The sequence below is a fragment of the Berghia stephanieae genome, chromosome 1 (assembly GCF_034508935.2).
Source record: "Berghia stephanieae isolate SIO BIC M18660-M18661 chromosome 1, UCSD_Bste_1.3, whole genome shotgun sequence".
Taxonomy (NCBI): Eukaryota; Metazoa; Mollusca; class Gastropoda; order Nudibranchia; family Aeolidiidae; genus Berghia; species Berghia stephanieae.
Genome location: NC_088360.1, coordinates 30,619,309 through 30,641,427, shown reverse-complemented (window position 1 = coordinate 30,641,427; position 22,119 = coordinate 30,619,309). Strand labels below are relative to the sequence as shown.

At 37.5% G+C, this 22,119-nt stretch overlaps 1 protein-coding gene across 3 annotated transcripts in view; it reads left to right on the top strand.

Moving 5' to 3' along the window:
* The window catches only part of LOC144971578 (uncharacterized), a 206,644-nt gene extending 189,772 nt beyond the window's left edge, over window positions 1-16,872 (top strand). For all 3 annotated transcript variants that reach the window (XM_078912624.1, XM_078912630.1, XM_078912641.1), the window contains 4 exons: window positions 9,075-9,895; window positions 12,127-12,342; window positions 14,188-15,287; window positions 16,221-16,872. In XM_078912624.1, the coding sequence (XP_078768750.1) occupies window positions 9,075-9,895; window positions 12,127-12,342; window positions 14,188-15,287; window positions 16,221-16,260 (2,177 nt within the window). In that variant the 3' untranslated portion in view covers window positions 16,261-16,872. The remainder of the gene's footprint in view (window positions 1-9,074; window positions 9,896-12,126; window positions 12,343-14,187; window positions 15,288-16,220) is intronic.
* Window positions 16,873-22,119: the final 5,247 nt, after the last annotated feature.

Here is a 22,119-nt window from a genome sequence, read left to right as displayed (position 1 = left end):
TAGAATGAGAGAGAGAAAGAGAGAGAGAGAGAGAGAGAGAGAGAGAGAGAGAGAGAGAGAGAGAGAGATAATAACCCATTATTCCAAGCTTTTAAAGGGGTAGGTGACATGTGATTACTCAGCACGTTCACCCGGAAATGTTCTTTGTCACACTTGCTTTTGTTCCGTCCCTGGCTGTCATCCGACGTGTCTGTGCGGCGTAGATCTGAGAAAAAAAAAAGCCACGTATTTAAAATTTTGGCCAGAAAACTCGTCCTTCAAAAAACGATCGATGAAAATAAGCTCCCATCTTCCCAAAAACTCTTTAACCTGTTATTTTTCGAAGTCCAGGTTTAAGAGTTTTTGGCAAGATGAGGGCCATTTGAATGATCGATATTTGAAGGGCCACTTTTCTGGCCAAAATCTTAAATAAATATTTTATTGTCTCTGTCTTCTAACACATTTCTTGTTCAACGTTTTGTTTATTGTCAGACTCATCGTCACAATCAAGATTGTCTGACCGTTTGTGGCATTAAAAAATAAATTAACGAAGCGTTTTGTTTGTTTGACACGAAAGGCGTGAAAGGGATCCAGAACGTTTTCAAGGAAAAGTTCCTAAAATGACCATGGTATGGACGCTTAAAATGACCATGTTATGGACGCTTGAACCGACCATGTTATGGACGCTTGAACCGAGCAACATAGTAGAGTGGATGTTATGAACACCTGCCCATGCCCTATGGGAACAGATTATCTTGTGACAAATCCTATTTTAACACACTACACACCGACCGGCTTGAATTACTGGCTACTCTTTTAAAATTGCACGTCTTCCAACACACATCACAGAACACAGAACACACCCAACCAGCAACTCCCAACACATCACAATCAACCCTTAGGCACTGTACCGACGTACTATTAAAAAAACACGTATTTAAAACTTTGACTAGATAAAAATCTCATCGTTCAAATATTGATTCATTACAATGACCACCCCCCCCCCCACACGCCCCCAAAAAACTCTCACTCCTGGGACTTGGTGGAAGATTTTATGAAGTCCCAGGTTTGAGAGTTGTTGCTAAGACAAGGGTCGTTTAAATCGATCGATAGTTGAAGGACGAGTTTTCTGGCTAAAGTTTTAAACTCCTGTTTTTCTTTATCATAGCACGGCGTAGATTTAGACGTCGGGATTTACCAACTTACGCCATCAAAGATTAGAATAATATATATTATATATATCACATGACGTCACGAGGAAAACAATTTCATGTAAAAATGGGTTTTCTCTGAATGTGAGTCGCGTTTGAAAATTGACGTAATTTCAGTTTTACATTTATATAAAAAATAGTTTCAGTACGTCACTACCACATTTATTTTGGGGGGAGAGGGGGTGGGGGTGCTGCTTATGGGATAAAAATCCATGCTTGCGGTGATTGCTGTCATTCCAACCTTTGAAATTCTGACACTACCATCTTGATTTTGATTTCTTCATCAAATTCAAACTTCGGCAAAACGGAGGAATTTATGGAGACCGTTTGTTTAGGTCACTTTATTTATTTATTTATTTTCGTTTAAAGTGCTCCCATTTTCTAAAAATTACCTTCCTGACACGATGTCTTTTTCACTTGATGGTGTCACATTTGCATCCAGTTTTGCTTGGCGAATGTTCATACCGAATCAACTACAAACATCTGATTGCTAAAATGGTGCAATAATCTCTGAAATAGCAAGATTGCCCATTAAATAAAACCCAATCAATAATAATAAGTAATAAACAATAATGAATGTGGTCACTTTGGCTGACTTGAAAAAACATTACAGGTGAGCCCTGGGTTGTTGTAGATGGCCAAATCCATCCATTGTGACCCCTGGGTTGTTGTGATGGCCAAATCCATCCATTGTGACCCCTGGGTTGATGTGATGGCCAAATCCATCCATTGTGACCCCTGGGTTGTTGTGGATGGCCAAATCCATCCATTGTGAGCCCTGGGTTGTTGTGGATGGCCAAATCCATCCATTGTGACCCCTGGGTTGTTTTGATGGCCATCCATCCATTGTGACCCCTGGGTTGTTATAATGGCCAAATCCATCCATTGTGACCCCTGGGTTGTTGTGATGGCCAAATCTATCCATTGTGACCCCTGGGTTGTTGTGATGGCCAAATCCATCCATTGTGACCCCTGGGTTGTTGTGATGGCTAAATCCATCCACTGTGACCCCTGGGTTGTTGTGATGGCTAAATCCACCCATTCCGTGAATTGTGGAGTAAGCATTGCATGCCAAGATCTCTCCATTTCCTTTTGCTGAGTGTGTCAATCGTAGAAGGCGATGCAAGTCACGTCATTAGACACCCAATCACTTCCATATAAGGCAGTTTGCTGTGAATAATTGACATCCTGATGATTACAGCCAGAAGACGACCATGATTAATTGATTGGACACACTGTCACTCTACTTTATACTGGCTGGAAAAACACGGTTTTCACATTTGGCCCGAGAACAAGTCCTTCAATTATTGATGGATTGAAATGTCCTTCACCTTGGTAAAAACTCTCAAACTTGGGACTGTATTAAGATCGAAAGTTTGAGAGATTTTGATGAGATTGGTGTCATTTTATTCGACCGATATTTGAAGGACGATTTTTCTGGCCAAAATTTCCAAAAAGTGTTTTCGTCAGACGACAACAGGACTGGGATGGAATCCTAATATATTTTTTCCTCTGTCTATTTTTCAATTAACCCTTTTGGGTCCAGATTAGATGGGTTTTTTTCCTCTGTCTCATCATCATCATCATTGCCTTTTTCACCCTGGGTCAGGGTATAAGCCACAGACAAACAGTTTCCATCCTTCTGTATCCTGAGCCAACTTTTTTTATCTCATTCCAGGTCTTACCACTTCTCTGTATATCAGCTTCTTTAATTCTTATTCTGTAATTCAATTAACCTTTTTGGGTCCAGATTGGATGGGTTTTTTCCTCCGTCTATTTTTCAATTAACCCTTTTGGGTCCAGATTGGATGGGGTTTTTTTCAAACAAGAAATGAAAATAGAAAAGAAGGAGACTTAATTTAGTTATATAAAAGAACAGAGGATGGCTCAATGTACTTGACATTAACACACAGTAGTGATACGATAATGATCTGTAAAAATGAGCGTAAAAAAGGTACCATACAAAACAAGAAAGAAAATCACAAGGGAAAAACCATCCCCAAAAAAATTAGCTTTCCTCGAGGTAGGGTTTTTTGCGATGATTTTTTCTTCTTGTATTTTTCTTTCTTCCTGTGTCTGCCAGCTTGTCATACACCAGTGGCTGCTCCCTGTTTCCTCAATTTGATAACATCGCGATGTATTATATTGCTCATTCTTTATATAAATAATTTGAAGATTGGCTATGCCTTCATTCCCGACTAAAGTCCACAAAATTCTTTTTCGACACGAACGGGTTACTCTTGGCATAATTAAAACTTCAAACACACAAATGTGGGTACTTAAAATGAATAATTCCCTTTGTTCATCCCCAAGGGGAAGTATGTCTTTAGGATCTATTCCAAGGGAAGACTGGAATAATACAAGCGTGAGCCGCAGTGCAGGGCCGCAAAATGAGCTAGGACGAGATAACTTGCTCAAAGCCCCACAACGAGGCAGGTAGTCAAACTCGGTACCCTTTAGGTACAAGACAAATACCGTAACGCTGACCCACGCTGAGCATTTCTTGTTATACATGTTATGTTTTGCTGTTGTTCAAGGACGCTCTGTAAAGCGCTTTGAGCACATTTAGTGGATATTGTGCTAAATAAAAAAATCAAGTTTGTTCTGCACTACGTTTGAGGTCTAATATATTATTTTCTTGTTTTATTTTAAGATCGCCCAAAAAGGAAAGAAAGAAAAAGAAATCGTCTTGCGATGAATAATTGGGCCTTTTATTTTTTTTTTTTTTATACCATGAAAATGAGTTGAAATAATCACGTGACTTTAAGGATTTTTTAGCGGCTAAGGATAACAACAATCAAGACACAATAAGCTTTATCTCTTTCTATTTATATCTGTCTCTAACTCTGTATCTATCCCCCCCCCTCCCCTCTCTCTCTCTCTTTCGTTCTGATCTATATATATATATATATAATATATATATATATATATTATATATATATATATATATAATATATATATATATATTCTATCTATCTATCTATCTATCCATCTATCTATCTATCTATCTATCTATCTATCTATCTATCTATCTATCTATCTATCTATATTTCTATCTGTCTATCTATCTTTCTAACTCTCTCTCTTTGTCACCACCCCCTTGCCTTTTCCCTTTCTCAATCCCTCCCCCCCCCCCCCCCCCACCACTCTCCCCCATTCTTAAGGGATTGGCTGTAATTTGTAATAATGTATAAGAGTAAACATGTCTCACCCCATATCAATGACTATTCTATTTGTCAAATAATATGTTGTGGTCGAAGGAGTTGCTTTTAAATATTGGACGACCCCCCCCCCCCTACAACCCCCACCCTCTATCCCCCATCCCTCAGTCACCTCCTTTACCAATGTTCCCCTACCCTGAAAGGAAGAACAAATTTAGAATTTTGACCCGAAAACTCGTCTTTCAAATATCGATCGATTTAAAAGATCCTCCTATTCACAAAAATTCTCAAACCTGAGACTTCACAAAGTGAAGGGTCAGTTTTGGGGTTATTTTGATTTCTTTTTATTTACAGTAAGATTTTTCTGGCAAAATGGTTAAACATGTGTTCCTCCAGAGGACAAAAAAAATAAATAGAAATGGGAACGTTTCAAGCTTCAAATGGTAACTGGACATACACAATAGGACAAGGATATGGAATTTGACATGTTATCTAACCTTGTCATTGTGTTACTTATTTATCTCAGTCTCTTTGATATTTTGTGTCATGGGTGTGTTTGGATCGACACAAGAATTGGACTGGGTGTGTCCGATAAAATAGAACACACTTGGGCTTTTTTATATAGCACAATATCCACTAAATAAAGCGCTTTACAGCAACACATAACACGTAGAACAAGAAATGACGCCTTTTAGGCCGTGTTGCAATTTTTTTTCCGACAGAGACAACGCCGTTAACGACCAGGTACTTATTTTACACATGAGTACGGTGAGAGAATGTGAGTAAAGACTTAACTATGCGCCGAGCCAGGCTGGACCCCAGGGCCTTCCGATCCGAAAGCAAGTGTCATACCACGAGACGATACAGCCGCCTACAGCAATAGTCATTTCGTTCGTCCGTGAGTCTGTCCGTCTGTTGTTTTGTTTGTTTTGTTTTTTTAAAATACGTTTTGGGATGGAATGCGTTTGACACTTCGGGTTCTTACAAATCCATGAGTTTGAAGTTGTAATAAATACAGAGAAGATGAAAGAGTTGTGTGGATTTTGGAGTGTGTGGTTCAAACCGTTGAGTGAGAATCCAGCAGGTGTCAGCCATGATGCGTCACAGGGCGGACACGCTTATCTTATAAAATACTTGAGACCTATTTTATCTGTCAAACACGGGAATTGTCACTTCTGGCCTCAACCTCTTTCTAATCAGTTATCTGCCGACTCTAGAAAAACACGTATTTAAAAATTTGGCCAGAAAACTCGTCCTTCGAATATATATCGGATTTAAATGACCCTCGTCCTGGAAAAAAAATACAAAACCCTGGAGCTTTAAGGAAGACCTCGCGAAGTCCCAGGTTTGATAGTGTTTGCCATGAAGAGAGTCATTTAAATCGGTCGATATTTGAAGGATCCGTTTTCTGGCCAAATTTGTAAGTATGTGTCTTTCCCAGAGTACGGCAGTTAACGGTTTAAATATAATGGGTTTTAGGCTCAGATCTTCATGATTCAATTGACGCCTGTGAATTGAATTCCATTTTGATTGTGTGTTTATCGTTGTGTGTTATTTTCTTTGATTGTGTGTTTGTCAGTGTGTGTCATTTTGTTTTTCCGTTATGTATATTATGAATAATCAAAACCCAACTAGCATTCTCAAGCGCAATATCCACTAAATTAATGTGTTTATATTGCTTTACAAGGGGAACCTAAGTCATCAGCAACACTATTATAGTATAGGAGGAGATGACGAGTCATACCACTAGGTCACATAGAGAGAGAGAGAGAGAGAGAGAGAGAGAGAGGGAGAGAGAGAGAGAGAGAGAGAGAGAGAGAGAGAGAGAGAGAGAGAGAGAGAGAGAGAGAGAGATGGTTTAGATGGATGTGCATTACGTCACAGTGATATTCTATAGTTTCCACTCCACGCCATCTGCGTACACAAGCAATCAAAGGGAGATAATCGATATTTTTGTAATGGAGATTAAGTCAATGAAGAATCTACAAATCTACCTTACTCGAATTGATTGTATGTTATTTCAGATATAACGATACGATATCCCATTGAACCTTTTATTTCAGACATAACGATACGATACCCCATTGAACTTTTATTTCACACTAAACTCTTTGAGTTAACGCATAGGGTGTGGTCGGGAAGCGGGGGGGGGGGGGGGGGGGGGGGAAGAGGATGAGGGCGTCTTCATGCGTCATAAGATTGTATATAAAACAAAATTTAAAGCAACCAGTTAGGCATGCTTGGTGAATAATGAACGCTCTATAGACCGATCTCGACTTCGCCAGGGATTGATCTCTGTCTCTTTGGGTTTGGTGTGTGTACTCTACCACCTGAGCTATTGGGAGCCCCGCTATTTATAGAGTGATTCAGCAACCAGGGTTGATAACTCTGCAATATCCAATAGACTGCCTGGATCAGGGTGTTTCCCATAATATATGAAAGCAAGGCAAGAATTGAATGTTTCTGACATAGACAACGGGCCTATCCTATCATCCACAATGGCCAAGGAGATTGAAAATGTATTTCCTTTGTTAAAGGATTTCTGGCTAGACTCCATTCATCTATGAATGGAATTTGTCTTCAGAATGTCTTTGAAAAATCATCAATGCGTATCCTGCTTCTTCCAAATCGACTGTTTCCCATCTCGATGTGTTATTCTCGCCTATCGTTATGTATCTGTGTGTGTATCTGTGTGTATCTGTGTGTGTATGTGTGCTTAGGTGGATATGTGTGTATGTATTATAATATTATGAACTTAGCATGAAGTCTTGCCAAGCCAGATTTCATCAGTGATTACATTGTCTGTTTATATTCCCCGTTCAAATGGATCTGTTACGATAATCTTTCTGTTTTACATATTAATGAATACATCACAGGAATTAGTTATAAACATTTTGTATTCCATTTTGTCATCTGTAAGTATCGCATTCTATGGCTTCATCGGTTTTTAAAAATTTAACTTCCTACATCAGCCACACATGATAATCTTATCGCTTACTCGTTCATCTGCTACTCTCCCCCCCCCCCCCTACCATCTTCTCTTCGATACAATATGCCATATCGATACTTTGATTTATACATCTGATTTCTATCCCGATGTAGATGGATTAGAAAAGGTTATTTGTTGGTGTTTTAAAAATATTGCATTCGTCCTCTTTATATTTTATTGCATCTTCTTTTGTCTGCTCTTTAAACCAGTTGACTGACGGACTCGAGAAAGACTCAAACCATTTTTTAAAATTTGGCCAGAAAACTCGTACTTCAAATATCGATCCACTATATTAACCCTCAAACCCCAGACATTAAGGAAGAATTCGCGAAATCCCAGGTTTGAGAGTTTTAGTCAAATGAGGGTCATTTAAATCGATCGATATATAAAGGAGGAGTTTCCTGGCCAAATTTTGAAATACGTGTTTCAAGAGATCGGCAGTTCGATAAATAAATACAAAGCTTATTTCAAATATCCTCATCAATATTCATTTCAGTTTTCAAGATGGCCGACAGCTACTTCCGGCCTACACTAGCCATACGCCCTGGTTCATTTTAGCATAATTTTCAAAAACTGAAACATCAAAAGTTTTACATGACCACCAAGTTGTGAAAAGTTATCAATTTCGAGGCTTTTCAATTTATCGATCGATGGTCGTCGGTTCAAACCTCTGAAGTCTCGATTTTCACGATTTGATCCCCGACAATCGTGATATGAAATTTAGATAAAAAGATAATTTCGTAACCAATCGCTTCCTAGAAGGCCTGAACATTCCTTATACGAAACAACCTGCGCTCCCTCCCAAACGCTGCTGCTGCTACTACTGCTACTGCTACTACTACTACTACTACTACTACTACTACTACTACTACTACTACTACTACTACTACTACTACTACTACTACTACTACTACTACTACTCCCATAGCGGGCAGGGAGGTACATACTGTGTCTTCTATCCCCTTATATCTGTTATCCAACATGCTTTCTGTCTTTGTCTCGGAATGAGATTACTTGGTTTTGTCCTGGCACTGACCGGAATCCTAGCTGGGAGGGAAACAGTCAAATGCATAGTTATTGTTTTGGGAGATGATATTTTTTTCCTTGTAAATCATCTCTCTGTTATGTATTATTATTTTTATTTTGAATGTATAATGTAAGCATTTGAGTGTGTTCCTCTTTGTTGGATTTTGTGCTTGTGTCTGGATGAGACTTGTAGGTGATTTCAAACTAAGTACATTGGTGGTATGCTCTTGGAATCTACATCTGATCCCTATTTGTTCTCAATTCCCCTTTGTCTTACTTTTTCTTGGGTGCTTTAATTGTAATTCTAGAACTTTTTACTATCCCGTTTTCTTCCTTTTTACTGGCGCTGATATAACCTAAATGTGTTGCAAGCGCCGTAAAACCCTTAAAAACAAACAAAACAAACTACTACTACTACTACTACTACTACTACTACTACTACTACTACTACTACTACTACTACTACTACTACTACTACTACTACTACTACTACTACTACTACTACTACTACTACTACTACTACTACTACTACTACTACTACTACTACTACTACTATTACTATTACTATTACTACTTTACTACTACTACTACTACTACTACTACTACTACTACTACTACTACTACTACTACTACTACTACTACTACTACTACTACTATCTTTTTATAACACTCTCTCATTACCTCAATTGTCTTCCATTTTCCCTTCAGATTCATTGAAGACCACAAGTTCCAACCCCAGTGACTACGGTTACACGTATCTTACTCCACGGGAACAACCGGCACCGGAAGTTGGCTGGAAGGACAGGGAGGCAGAGGTCAGCAAGGGGGTCATCAACCTCTACAGTGAAAACGTCATCAAGGAAGAAGACACGACCGAGTCCGTGGACAGAGAATCCATCGCCAATCTACACACAACCAAACAACAGTGGGAGTCGATCTTCTCGTCAAATCTAAAATCGCCTGAGGAGGAAAGTAGTCTGGCTGTCAAGAAAAAGTTCGCTCCTAAATGGGAAGTCAAACTTCCGGCTGCTTATAATAAGAGTGGTGGGAACGTCAAATTGTCCACAAGTGGAAATAGCAGTAGTCATATGAACCACTCTAGTACTGATACTGTCGACGGTTCTAAAACAGACATGGAGATGATTTACAACAACAACAACAATGATACTCACGATAACAATGATCCTTTCGGGAACACTTCCCAGTATGAGAACGAAAGTGCTATTGAATATGAAATCCGTATAGCGCGTGAACGGGAGGAAATGTTGGCCAGGGAGAAAGAAGAGCGAGCCAAATTAATTGAAACACAGTCGTCAACATCACCCGTGCAGTCACCACGGATTGAGTCAGCTGTCGCGCCGGCAGTCCAGAAATCCAGCGGTCCCAAGGCCGTTCTGTCTTCCATTGAAGTGTTGAATGGAGAGAGCGAGTCGTACCAGCCTGCATTCAATGAACTGGCCGAGGCAGACAGAGGACCGGACGCCTGGTCCATGGACACTGGCATCAGGAACGAGGATAATAAATATGAGGTGAGGCGTCGCATTTCTATGCTAAAGGCCTGATACTGACCAAAAATGACGTCACAAAAGAAGACGATCACCAAACGTGACTTGTTGGTAGAAGTGCTCAAGGAAATAAATTATTCCATTGGTTGAGCTATTGATTACAACTCACAATTATTTTTTTTCCAGTCGTATTCGTCTTCTTTTATGGCAATTGTTTTGGGTTAGTATCAGGCCATGAGTTTCGAAGGTCACGGGGGAGGACGGTTAGTATGAGGTCAGAACAATTATGTTGAGAGAAGAAAATAACCGGAAATATTGGTGGTGTGTTATGATTTGAACGTTGACTTAAGGCATTCCGCTTTCAATGTCATCCGATTTCGTAGTTTTAGCCAATCCTCTTTTTGTTGCCAGAAGATTCTCCAAGTGTCTCTGTCTTGTGCCATTTCATGGATGTTTGAATAGCCCTGCATGGGATGTCCATCTGGTTTCGTCATTGAGTTGTTTCATATCGGTATCGAGAGTTAGAGGTCATGGTGTTGTTGTTGTTGTTGTTGTTGGTGGTGGTGGTGATGTCGTTTATCGTCCCCTAGCTCGTTTGTTTTGGCCTGAAATAATATAGTCGATCATTGCTTTATATATTTAAAGTTCAGGTTTACCACGCAGAATTTGTCCCGACAGTTTCCACCTTAGATCAAGAACTGAACAAGGTCTGAGGTTCGATCCCCAGTCGAAGTCAACTGATTTTTTGGCATGTTTTTTTTGTGTATTTTTCTTTCTAACTATATCTGGCACCTTTCATACACACTTGGTCAGTTGTTTATCTTACACTAGTGCCTGCTCCTTAATTTCTTTGCTCAAGAATTGGAATTGAATATTAAAACCATTCTTAAATAATTTAACGTTAAAAAACATTCTTTGGTCTTACATCTTTATTGAAAATCTACAAACATGTATACTAATTTAAAAAATCAAAAATTTATGTGAAGGATTCTTTTTTTGAGGAGAAATAAATCTCTTTAGACAATCAAAATGAAAGGAGTTATCTGTTTTCGTTGCGTAATTGGACTTTGAAAGCTTGCTAACCTTGTTCAAGCAATCAGTAAAGTACTTTCGTAGAATCTAACGAACCACACCAGTTAAGGGTGACATAAATAAACCCGCGAGATGATTATATCCTATTATCTCCTTATGGACAATAACGGTCAATAACCATTCTTTGCATAATAAGTTTATCACAAGTTTCCAGCTTGATATCACGAATCGAGATACTTTACGCTAACTGGGTGGACATGCGTCTTAGAAACAACTCGACTACATCCCTGCAATTGAAACCGTTGTCCTTGCATGCAGGTCAAATACTGCAGCGACTAACACCACATATTTCGAGTCAGTTGTATTGGTACAACAATATTGTCAGCTGTGTTATGTTCACGAAGGTTCCAGCCAAGCGTCCTTTAAACGTATCCATTACCCTTAGATAGTTGGAGATACTTTAAATGGGGCAGTGTGGTTCTTTGCTTCGTACCCGAAAGGTTCCGAGTTCGATCAGCCGCCGCTGCGCTGTGTGGCCTTGATCAAGCACTCGCGAGATCAATTTGCGGCGTGCATGCGCTAACCTGGTTATTCCAGTCTTCATTGGAATAAACCCGAAACTTTATATAAATGTTCTGCATGTTGGCATGGCACTCGCTTCAACTGGAAGTCAGAGTCGAATGCGCAAAGTTGAGTCTCTGGAAAAGGCTCTTTACTCGCATTCTCTTTTCATACTCAGATGTAAAATGATCACGTGGCCATTAATAACAGGTGTCTCTATCGGAAGTTGTAATCTCAGCTAACAGGCGATCTAAATATTAAGTGTTGCTGTTGCGCTTTGAACACGTTTAGTGGATTTCGAGCTCTATCATCATCCATCGTGGCTTGTACTCTCGAGCACGTCTCCACGTATCACAATCCTCTACTGTGCGCATGCAATCTGTGTTGCTTTTTAAATCACTTTTGGCCATTCTTAGGTTATTTAGATATGTCATTCTTTGTCTTCCTCTATCTCTTTTTCCTTCGGCCATCCCAGATGTTACCACTTTTTGTATTCCGTCTTTTCTCCACACATGTCCCAGAAACCGTAACTGCCTCTTTCTGATGGTATCGATCAACATTCTCCCCTTTCTCACATTCGCCAACACTTCCTCGCACGCGAATTAAAAGCTCAGAAATGCACAAGCTCTGCTTAATGCTATAACCCGTTTGTCTCTCCTCAGATCAAAGACGTTGATCCAAATGAAAGTATCATCGAACGTGAGATCAGATTACAACAAGAGAAAGAAGCCGAGCTGGAAAGACAAAGACAGATGCTGTCCCAGGCTAGGTCCCCACCGTGTTCATCACCCTCCAGCCCACCAATGCAGGAACAGCTAGTAGAAGCCCCCATGACCTTTGACCATAGGCCTGAAGCCTTACACAGTCCCCCATCTGATGTAAGTCCTCAACAAATGATATGTGCACGTGCACACATGCACTCACACACACATACACAGACACACATTCACTACCTCTGCTACTATACTACTACATACATACTACTATACTATATACTACTACTACTACTCTACTACTACTACACCACTATACACTACTACTACACTTACTACTACTACTACTACTACTAACTACTACTACTACTATACTATAACTTGAGCACATTCTGAAGTACAATAACTTGACAATCACCATCTATCTTCACTCACATTACTTCTACTAAAATAAACTTACAACTAACATGCCTTTCTGTAAGCGTACTAAATTGTAGCATAAAAATGTTGAAATATTTTTAAGTCTAATACTATTATTTGACAACACTTTCTGAATAAGATATAATCATGATTTACACATTATTCTTGCATGCATGATTATACTGCTTTAAAAGTGAACAAATTATCAACATGCTTTTGAAATGTGTGAGCAATAGTATTGAATGACTTTTTAAGTTAGTCTGATTTATTTTGTAACATTTCCGAATAAGATGATTGTAATACTGATTAAAGTGATTTTGAATGGACTGTATTATCATCTTTGTAAAGGTGAGACTGTATTATCACTGACTTTGTAAAGGTGAGACTGTATTAGCACTGACTTTGTAAAGGTGAGACTGTATTATCATTGACTTTGTAAAGGTGAGACTGTATTAGCACTGACTTTGTAAAGGTGAGACTGTATTATCACTGACTTTGTAAAGGTGAGACTGTATTATCATTCCCTTTATAAAGGTGAGACTGTATTATCATTCCCTTTATAAAGGTGAGACTTTATTATCATTGCCTTTATAAAGGTGAGACTATTATCATTGACTTTGTAAAGGTGAGACTATTATCACTGACTTTGTAAAGGTGAGACTATTATCATTGACTTTGTAAAGGTGAGACTATTATCATTGACTTTGTAAAGGTAAGACTGTATTATCACTGACTTTGTAAAGGTGAGACTGTATTATCATTCCCTTTATAAAGGTGAGACTTTATTATCATTGCCTTTATAAAGGTGAGACTGTATTATCATTGACTTTATAAAGGTGAGACTGTATTATCATTGACTTTGTAAAGGTGAGACTTTATTATCATTGCCTTTATAAAGGTGAGACTTTATTATCATTGACTTTGTAAAGGTGAGACTGTATTATCATTGACTTTGTAAAGGTGAGACTTTATTATCATTGACTTTGTAAAGTTTAGACTATTATCATTGACTTTGTAAAGGTGAGATTTATTAGCATTGCCTTTGTAAAGGTGAGTCTGTATTATCACTGACTTTGTAAAGGTGAGACTATTATCATTGACTTTGTAAAGGTGAAACTATTATCATTGACTTTGTAAAGGTGAGACTTTATTTTCATTGGCTTTATAAAGGTGAGACTATTATCATTGAATTTGTAAAGTGAGACTTATTATCATTGACTTTTAAAGTGGACTAATTATGACTTTGTAAAGGTGAGACTATTATCATTGACTTTGTAAAGGTGAAACTATTATCATTGACTTTGTAAAGGTGAGACTTTATTTTCATTGGCTTTATAAAGGTGAGACTATTATCATTGAATTTGTAAAGTTGAGACTTTATTATCATTGACTTTATATATATGCGAATGATATTATTTCTGTGAAGTAAGAGCCATATATCATCAAATCGTAATAAACTTTTTTATATATAACTCAACAGGAAGGGTTATAAGTTATTTCATTATGCAAGCCTAATACAGAAAATGAGAATAATAATGTATATGATTTAGTCATGCTTTAAACACTCTTGATATCTGTTTTTTTCTACAGAGAATGAGCCCAATAATGCCAAGCTCTGCAAGGCAGACACAAGGTCCACCCAGTCAAGAAAGTATAATTGCAAGAGAACTTCGAGAACTTCAAGAGAGAGAAGAGGAAATGAGACATCTCAGGAACATGGTGCATGGAGTAGACATTCAAAACACGGAGAAGGAGAATAGCATTGAAGAACCGACAGTCCCATCAAACCCCACAACCCTCAATCTGGCAACTGCCGGCAAGTCTTCACTCCTGTCTCCGTTACAGACAACTCCAATCTCCCAGGGGACATGGCAGACAGAGGTGTCTCCCTTTGTTTCCCAACAACGTCGGCTTTCCCAGGATTCTGGCTCTAGTCACAGTCACAGCGTGAGCAAAGCGTCCACCGACACCAGCACAACGCAACCCTCTCGATCTGTCTCTGTACAACCAATTTCGGACGGCCATGAAGGAAGTGACGAGGAAGAAAAACCCAATTATTTCAAAAAGCAAGAGACACCGATTGAAAGAGAGATTCGACTTGCTAAAGAGAGAGAAAATGAACTTCGACGAATGAAAGGAATGCCGGAACTTTCCAACAAAGATGATTTCTATGGCTCCTACGGTGCTACTCCAGACAAATCAGTGGCCGCCAGTCATCCAAGACCCACGGGCCACAAACCACCAACTCAGCCGTCTTTGAAAAAAAGGAATGATACTCGCCTTCAGCAGGAAGTATCGGCACAGAAAGAAAGGGAGAAAACCGAGGGCAAAGTCATCTCCGATTCAGGAGAGTCCATTAAAATGAATAAGTATATGGAAGTTACTGGTTCTCATACCGCTGATGGGTCTGAGAAGAGAAATTTTGTAACGAAACGTTCGTCTACCACGATTGCACCTCAGGCATCAGAGCTTCATCAGAGGCAACACCCAGTAAACAATTCACCCAACCAGTCTGGAGACAAAGCAAGTCATCAGATGTCCGCTGGGCAAACAGGGGCAGGAAGTGGAGGGGCAAGGAAGGGTCTGGGTGGGGGCAGCAAGAATTTCTCCTACAAAGAGTTCCGGCAGAGTGCAGAGTCAAAGATTGAACGGGAGCTCAGAGAGATGCGGGAAAGAGAGGAAGAACTGAGGTAAATTATTCTACAGTCATATGAAACTGTATTGTCTCTATTGGACTTACTTCTGTCTGTCGTGTTTGATTTTTCATGATGAGTGAATGAATACATTATTTATTGTCGCTACAAATACATATTATGCACACGTCGTTTATACATAACAATAATTAACAATGACAACAAAATATAAAAGTAATAATTTGAACAAAAAAGAATAATGTATAAAATGTTCTTGATAAAATCTGATTTAAAACCAGTAAGCGTTTCAAGGCTTTTCACCGACATAAGAATTTAAAAAAAAATACTTTGCACATAAATTAAGTACTATATATTATACATAAACATTGAATATTGTTTCATTAAATATGAATATCAAATATTATGCTTACGGTAACAGGAAATAGATCTGAATCAATATGAGAATCTGCCATTTTTGTCATAAGATTAAGAGACCCTCAAACCCATTCATGATAATGTAAAAAATCTCTTGGCACTCTGTATGATGCTTCTTCTCTCCACACATTAAATGATTCATCAGCGTTGAAAGTTCCATTATACACATAAACAAAAGAATAGAACCAGCAATATATCTGCTATAGAGAAATATTTTTTTGACTAAAGACGGAGAGGGGATAATGGGAGAGAAGACAAAATGAGAATATCAGATTTAGATGATTTGTATTGAGATGATTGTCATCAATGGAAAACAAGTCTTTTCAATCTCTACTTGTTTTTATGACAGTCTTTTCATTCTCTACTTGTTTTGTATTTTTGACACTCACTTTAATTTCTACTTGTTTTTATGAGTTTATTTAATTTTTACTTGTTTTTATGAGTCTATTTAATTTTTACTTGTTTTTATGAGTCTATTTAATTTCTACTTGTTTTATGACAATCTATTTAAGTTCTACTCCATGTTTTTAATCTAAATTTCATTTCATCTCTCAGGAATCAAAGAAGAGCAAGCATAACCCAGACACCGAGATAGACAATACAAGGAAATGGAGCTTAACCTTTTTTAATGGACACCATGCAAATACCACGCTGTCCTGAAGGAACATCTGATACCAGTTCTCATCATTGTATGTCATGAGTACAATAGACAATATTTGTGACTGGATAGAATAAAACACTGGTCTGTCAAATGTCCTAAGCCATCGGGAAATCATTGCCCGTACAGTCTGCAGTCAGTAAACTCTACTGTCGTGATCTGGGGAAAAATGTCTGGAAAATTTTGGCCAGAAAACTCAACCTTCAAATATGGATCGATTAAAACGACCCTCGTCTGGAACTTTGCCAAGGTGAAGGTCATTTTATTAGATTGACATTTGAAGGATGAGTTTTCTGGTCAGAATTTTCAATCCGTGTTTTTCCAGTGTGAGACCCAAAGACCCAATCGTCTCGTGTGCTCTGACGTGTTGTAAGATTACAACCCTAGCATCCACAACGCAAGGCTCCAATGACAGCCCAAACGGTAGACAGTGGAAAATGTTGTACTATGCAAATGTTTGTAGATTTGAATTGATTTTAGCTTTTTCGTGTCGTGGTCATATTTTTGTGGAGACAGGTTTAAATTGAATCCAACACAACAAAAAATAAATTTAAGCCTGAAAGCTTTTGCCTTTTCCTCCTGCTGGATCTTGGCCCAACTTGTAGAAGGTTCAAATGACAGAATTCTTGGAGAGGTCTCGTGTCAGTCTCGTTGGCTCTGTAGTACTGTAAATCTATTAATAAATGATGTCAAAGCTTCTTAACCGACACGAATAAATGTGATCTGTTTGTGAACAGCAGGTTTTTGGGTTACCGTAAGATATGTATTTCGCTGGATGAACGTTAAGTACATTAGTTGAAAAAAAATACAGTGAAGACATTTCTTTTGTTGATTTATTGCTGATTTATTATGTTATACTCGTCGGTTCTACTAAACACATAATTATTATTATTATTATTATTATTATTATTATTATTATTATTATTATTATTATTATATTATTATTATTATTATTATTATTATTATTATTATTATTTTTCTATGTTTCCAATCATTATCTTCCATTATCCACTATAATCACCACTTTGATTTCCTCAACAAATCTCACATGTGTTGTCTTGAATGCCCTACTCTGAAAAGAAAAACATGAATTCGAAATTTTGGCCAGAAACCTCGCCTTTCAAATATTGATGGAGTTAAATGACCCCCAACTTGGCAAAATCTTTCAAACCTGGGACTTTCGGAAATCTTTAAGTCCCAGATTTGAGAGTTTTCCCACGACGAGGATCATTTAAATCGATCAATATCTGAAAGAGGAGTTTTCTGGCCCAAATCTTAGATCCATGTTTTCCCAGAGAGTGGCCGTATGGACGTCTTGTGTTAAATACCAGAGTGGCCGTATGGACGTCTTGTGTTAAATACCAGAGTGGCCGTATGGACGTCTTGTGTTGAATACCAGAGTGGCCGTATGGACGTCTTGTGTTGAATACCAGAGTGGCCAAATGGACGTCTTGTGTTGAATACCAGAGTGGCCGTATGGACGTCTTGTGTTGAATACCAGAGTGGCCGTATGGACGTCTTGTGTTGAATACCAGAGTGGCCATATGGACGTCTTGTGTTCAATACCAGAGTGGCCGTATGGACGTCTTGTGTTAAATACCAGAGTGGTTGAATTGAATGGTTCCTTCCACAAACGTATTGGAATGGCACCGAGCTGATAGAAGTCGTGTTCTGTAAAAAAAGGTATAAACAAAAATGAATAAAACAGATTCAAAAAAGAACAAAATACAGAACATGGCCAACAACAAAAAACAAAACAATGCATAAATACATAACAACAACAAAAAAAAGATAAACGGCATATATTATGTATTATATATATATATATATATATATATATTATATATATATAATATATATATATATATATATATATATATATATATATATATATATTATGTATTCATTTTTGTTGATAGCTTTCCACAAGCGTATTGCATGTTTGATACCGCATGTCTTTCTATGAGCTTCTGATGCAAACAAGATTTAAGATAGGCTGAAGTGTTGATAATTTAGTATGAACGTTCTGGGTGGGGACTTTTGGCTTCCAATACTTGTCAACTTTATCGTTGAACACCGTCACAAGTCAAATGTCCCACAGGCCTGTCTCTTTGTCAGCAGTTAGTTGGTAATCTTGTTTTTAGTTTAAAAAGGAAAGATACGTCATCCAGCTCCTGTCCCAAACGATTTGTGGCTGTTGAATGAGTTTCCTGCAGCAGAGAAATGTATTATTCTATCAAACAGGGTTCCATTATTTAATGCTTGTATTAAACTGATTCTCATGTTGTGATTAGTTCTCACTGTTGTTGTTTTCTTCTGACATTCCACAAACAATTGTACATTAAAGTTGATTTCTAAGTCATAGCTGACAATTTAATCCATTTCATTTTCTAGTTTCTTTTATTATCCGTGTCAATATTTTCACCTAATGTCAACGATGGTCCTGGCGAATCCAACCAGATGACCTCATTGTCCCCCAATGACAAATTATCTGTTTTGTCCAGATACTTCACACACAGCTGTTTTCAAATGTCTGGCAAATGACTCGATTGTCCCAAGTCGGCAATTCCAAGACGTTGTCCAGTTTGATTATCGGACTGAAATTTGAAAACTAAATGATGATACAGTACTTGTTGGTTACTAGAACATTGGATTCCAGCACGTTCCGGCCGTACAGCGTGCTGGAGTTGGATGACCGGATGTATTGGTTACCTCCCGTGACCAATGGCTTTTGGCACGTTCCGATTCCAACACGATTTTCGACTTCTCCCGAAAGGGTGCTAGAATCCATCGAGTACTGTTCTACTGGTATTGACTTTGTGGTGCTTTTCAACGTTAATATTGATATGAGTCATTTGCTGTATTTAGGCCTAACAGTTTTTTAGCTCAAAGTTTTTCTTCAAATATCGATGGATTTGGATGACTCGTAATTTGTCTGATAAAGTTGTCAAATCTTAGAATCCTCAGGTTTAAGACTTTTGATGAATTAGGAGATGCAGAATACGAGATACTGGACATCTGAATCTATATCAATATTTAAAGTAAAACGTTACAGTCCAAAATGACACAAGAGTGTGCTATATCAATGTACAAGGGGAGACAATAAGATGTTATAATTGTTGTCCAAGTCTGTCCCTGATAATGACAAAATGGCTGGGACGTCCTCTGTTGTTTTATCTTAAACTGTTTCATTCTGTGTTATTTTCAACACATTCCAGTTGATTTATCGCCTTCAAATCCCATTTTTCTCTCACAAATTTACTACATCAGTGCTTTCCCTCTATGTCTATCGCCATTGATAAAACTCATTCCTTCTTGATGGGTTACTTGTAAATCTCCATAAATGTTGTCATCATCACAGACACCCTGATAACCACGCCTCTCGGACAGTACAGTCGCCATAATGTAAACAATGGCAGTGATTGGTAAACATTGCAAGATACACCGGTTTTACTATTGATGGTATGTGTCTAAGTAAAATACCCACTATTCTATTGCTTGGTCAATGAACCAACACAGAAAACTATGTGTAAATTTAAACGTTTGTAATATGATCGAGAATATAGTCACCCATCTGGCGGTATAAAAACAATAACATTGATCAAAGATAGGTCGATTTCATTCATGTTATTGTTTATAAACAACCAACTATATTTTGTCCCCGCAGGTTTGAAGGTGTGTCACAAATTCCATGTTTTGATTGGTCCAAAATCTACTGTTTGATAGTGTATGTACATAGGGTGTGATCTTCTGACCTCCCAGGGTGGCCAGGAGGTCACTGGTTGTGTCTTTTATCCCTCTTTTACAATTGTGTACAAATGCATCTCATTGTAATTCTATCACCCCATCGTCATTTATATTTTGTAAGTAGAGAACGGAAAACAAGGTAGAATCAATAGACTGACAGCTATGAAGTGAAGGTCCTTTGTCATGGAAATTCTGTTTTGACTGGGGGTTTGAAAAATATATCTAAGGTTTAAAACAATAAATGGCAAACGAAATATAAAGATTATTAACACTGATCTTTAATGTTTGCACATATAGATTCTGTGACAACTAATTCTTACATTTCCACAAAGTCTCTAACGGATTTGTAGCTATGTTAGTCAACCTTCACCTTCATTACAAGTTGAAAGTTCACTTCCGAATGGATTTGGTGCGTTTTTGAAAATTTTGTTAAATGTATCATGTATGTAAAAATGTTTAGATGTACACAACGTGGTATATTTTGTAGGAATATTTCGATGACTTCCGTGTGTGGCTTATAGTAATATATATATATATATATAAAATATATATATATATATATATATATATATATATATAGTATGCAGATGACGTCACTCAGGCCTTTGTTATTGTTTTTGCCATCCGCGTTTGTGAGTTGTTCTCACTAAACTGTATTAACCAGACTATAAAAGTTCATGGTTACACAGAGTTTGTGTGTTGGTCCGTTATACTTCCGGATGGCAATGTTGTGAACTCCTTGGCCAAGCGCATTCTATCTATATATATCATTCTTAGAGCAAATGTGTTGAATGAGATTTTCCCGTACCTGTATTATTATTATTATTATTATCATTATTATTATTATTATTATTATTATTATTATTATTATTATTATTATTATTATTATTATTATTATTATTATTATTATTATTATTACCTATTGTCTCTTTGCTTACTTGAATTCATCGATAAACAAGCAATAACGAATACACTGGCATGGATTATCTCTGACGTGCGCTTATTTGCAGGTCCGATAACCCAATTCAATATAGGCTCATTGTTGTAAAGGAAATCTCAAAAATTGACGCAAAATATTGTCCATTACAACAATGTTAAACGAAGCCCATAATTGTATTTAGATGTCAGACCTGCATCTCTGTAGACGTGGGTTATATCCCCTAAGACGTGAATACTAAAATAATTTCATCATGTTTTACTGTGTACAGAATACGAATGTATTTAATTTATGATTGCCTGAATAACGATTGCGTCATTTGTATTTACTCAAAACATTCCTATTGCTTTGTCAAACACGTGTCAATCTATTTATAGATAAGTCATGATGATAAACGTCTATAAATAGATTATAATAAGCACGTATCCATCGAGTCTATAGAAGTTAAATGAGCTTTTCATTACAAGACTGAATTAATTTCATTCGTTCTCATGGATAGATTTGAACTCTCTGCCTACCCGACATGTTCAACAGTATCTGTCCAAATTCATCCTCACCAACAATGACATCTATGGTTTTCCATCCAAAAAGAAAACGAGTCAGTTTTTGTTATATTGTTTTTATTTTGTGTGGGGTTTTTTGTTTGTTTTTGTTTTTATTTTTTTTAGTAAAACAAGTTGTACAGTACCATTTTAATGTTTATAACTATAGCAAACAATTTTTCTACTAATTCTGTGATGTAGAAAAGAAATGAGAATGAGAAAAATCGTGGTTGTTATCACGAGGAATGTGTGGGTTTTCTATGAAAGGAAGGAAGGAAAGGAGTGGGCTGAACAAAATATATTATATGGGCTTAATTCGAGATTGATATGAAATGATATTTGTTACTGTTCTACTCATCACTGGTTCTACTCCATGTGCACGTTTTTTCAGGTCTGATAACCGAACGGAATTATGGGCTTTTGTAATGGACAATATTTTACGTTGGTTTAAGAGTATTTCCATTACTGCAATGAGCCCATAACGATGTGGGTTAGCAGACGTGTAGATAGATATACGTCTGTTCTTCTCTACCGTCAAATTATTATTATTATTATTATTGTGACATAGTT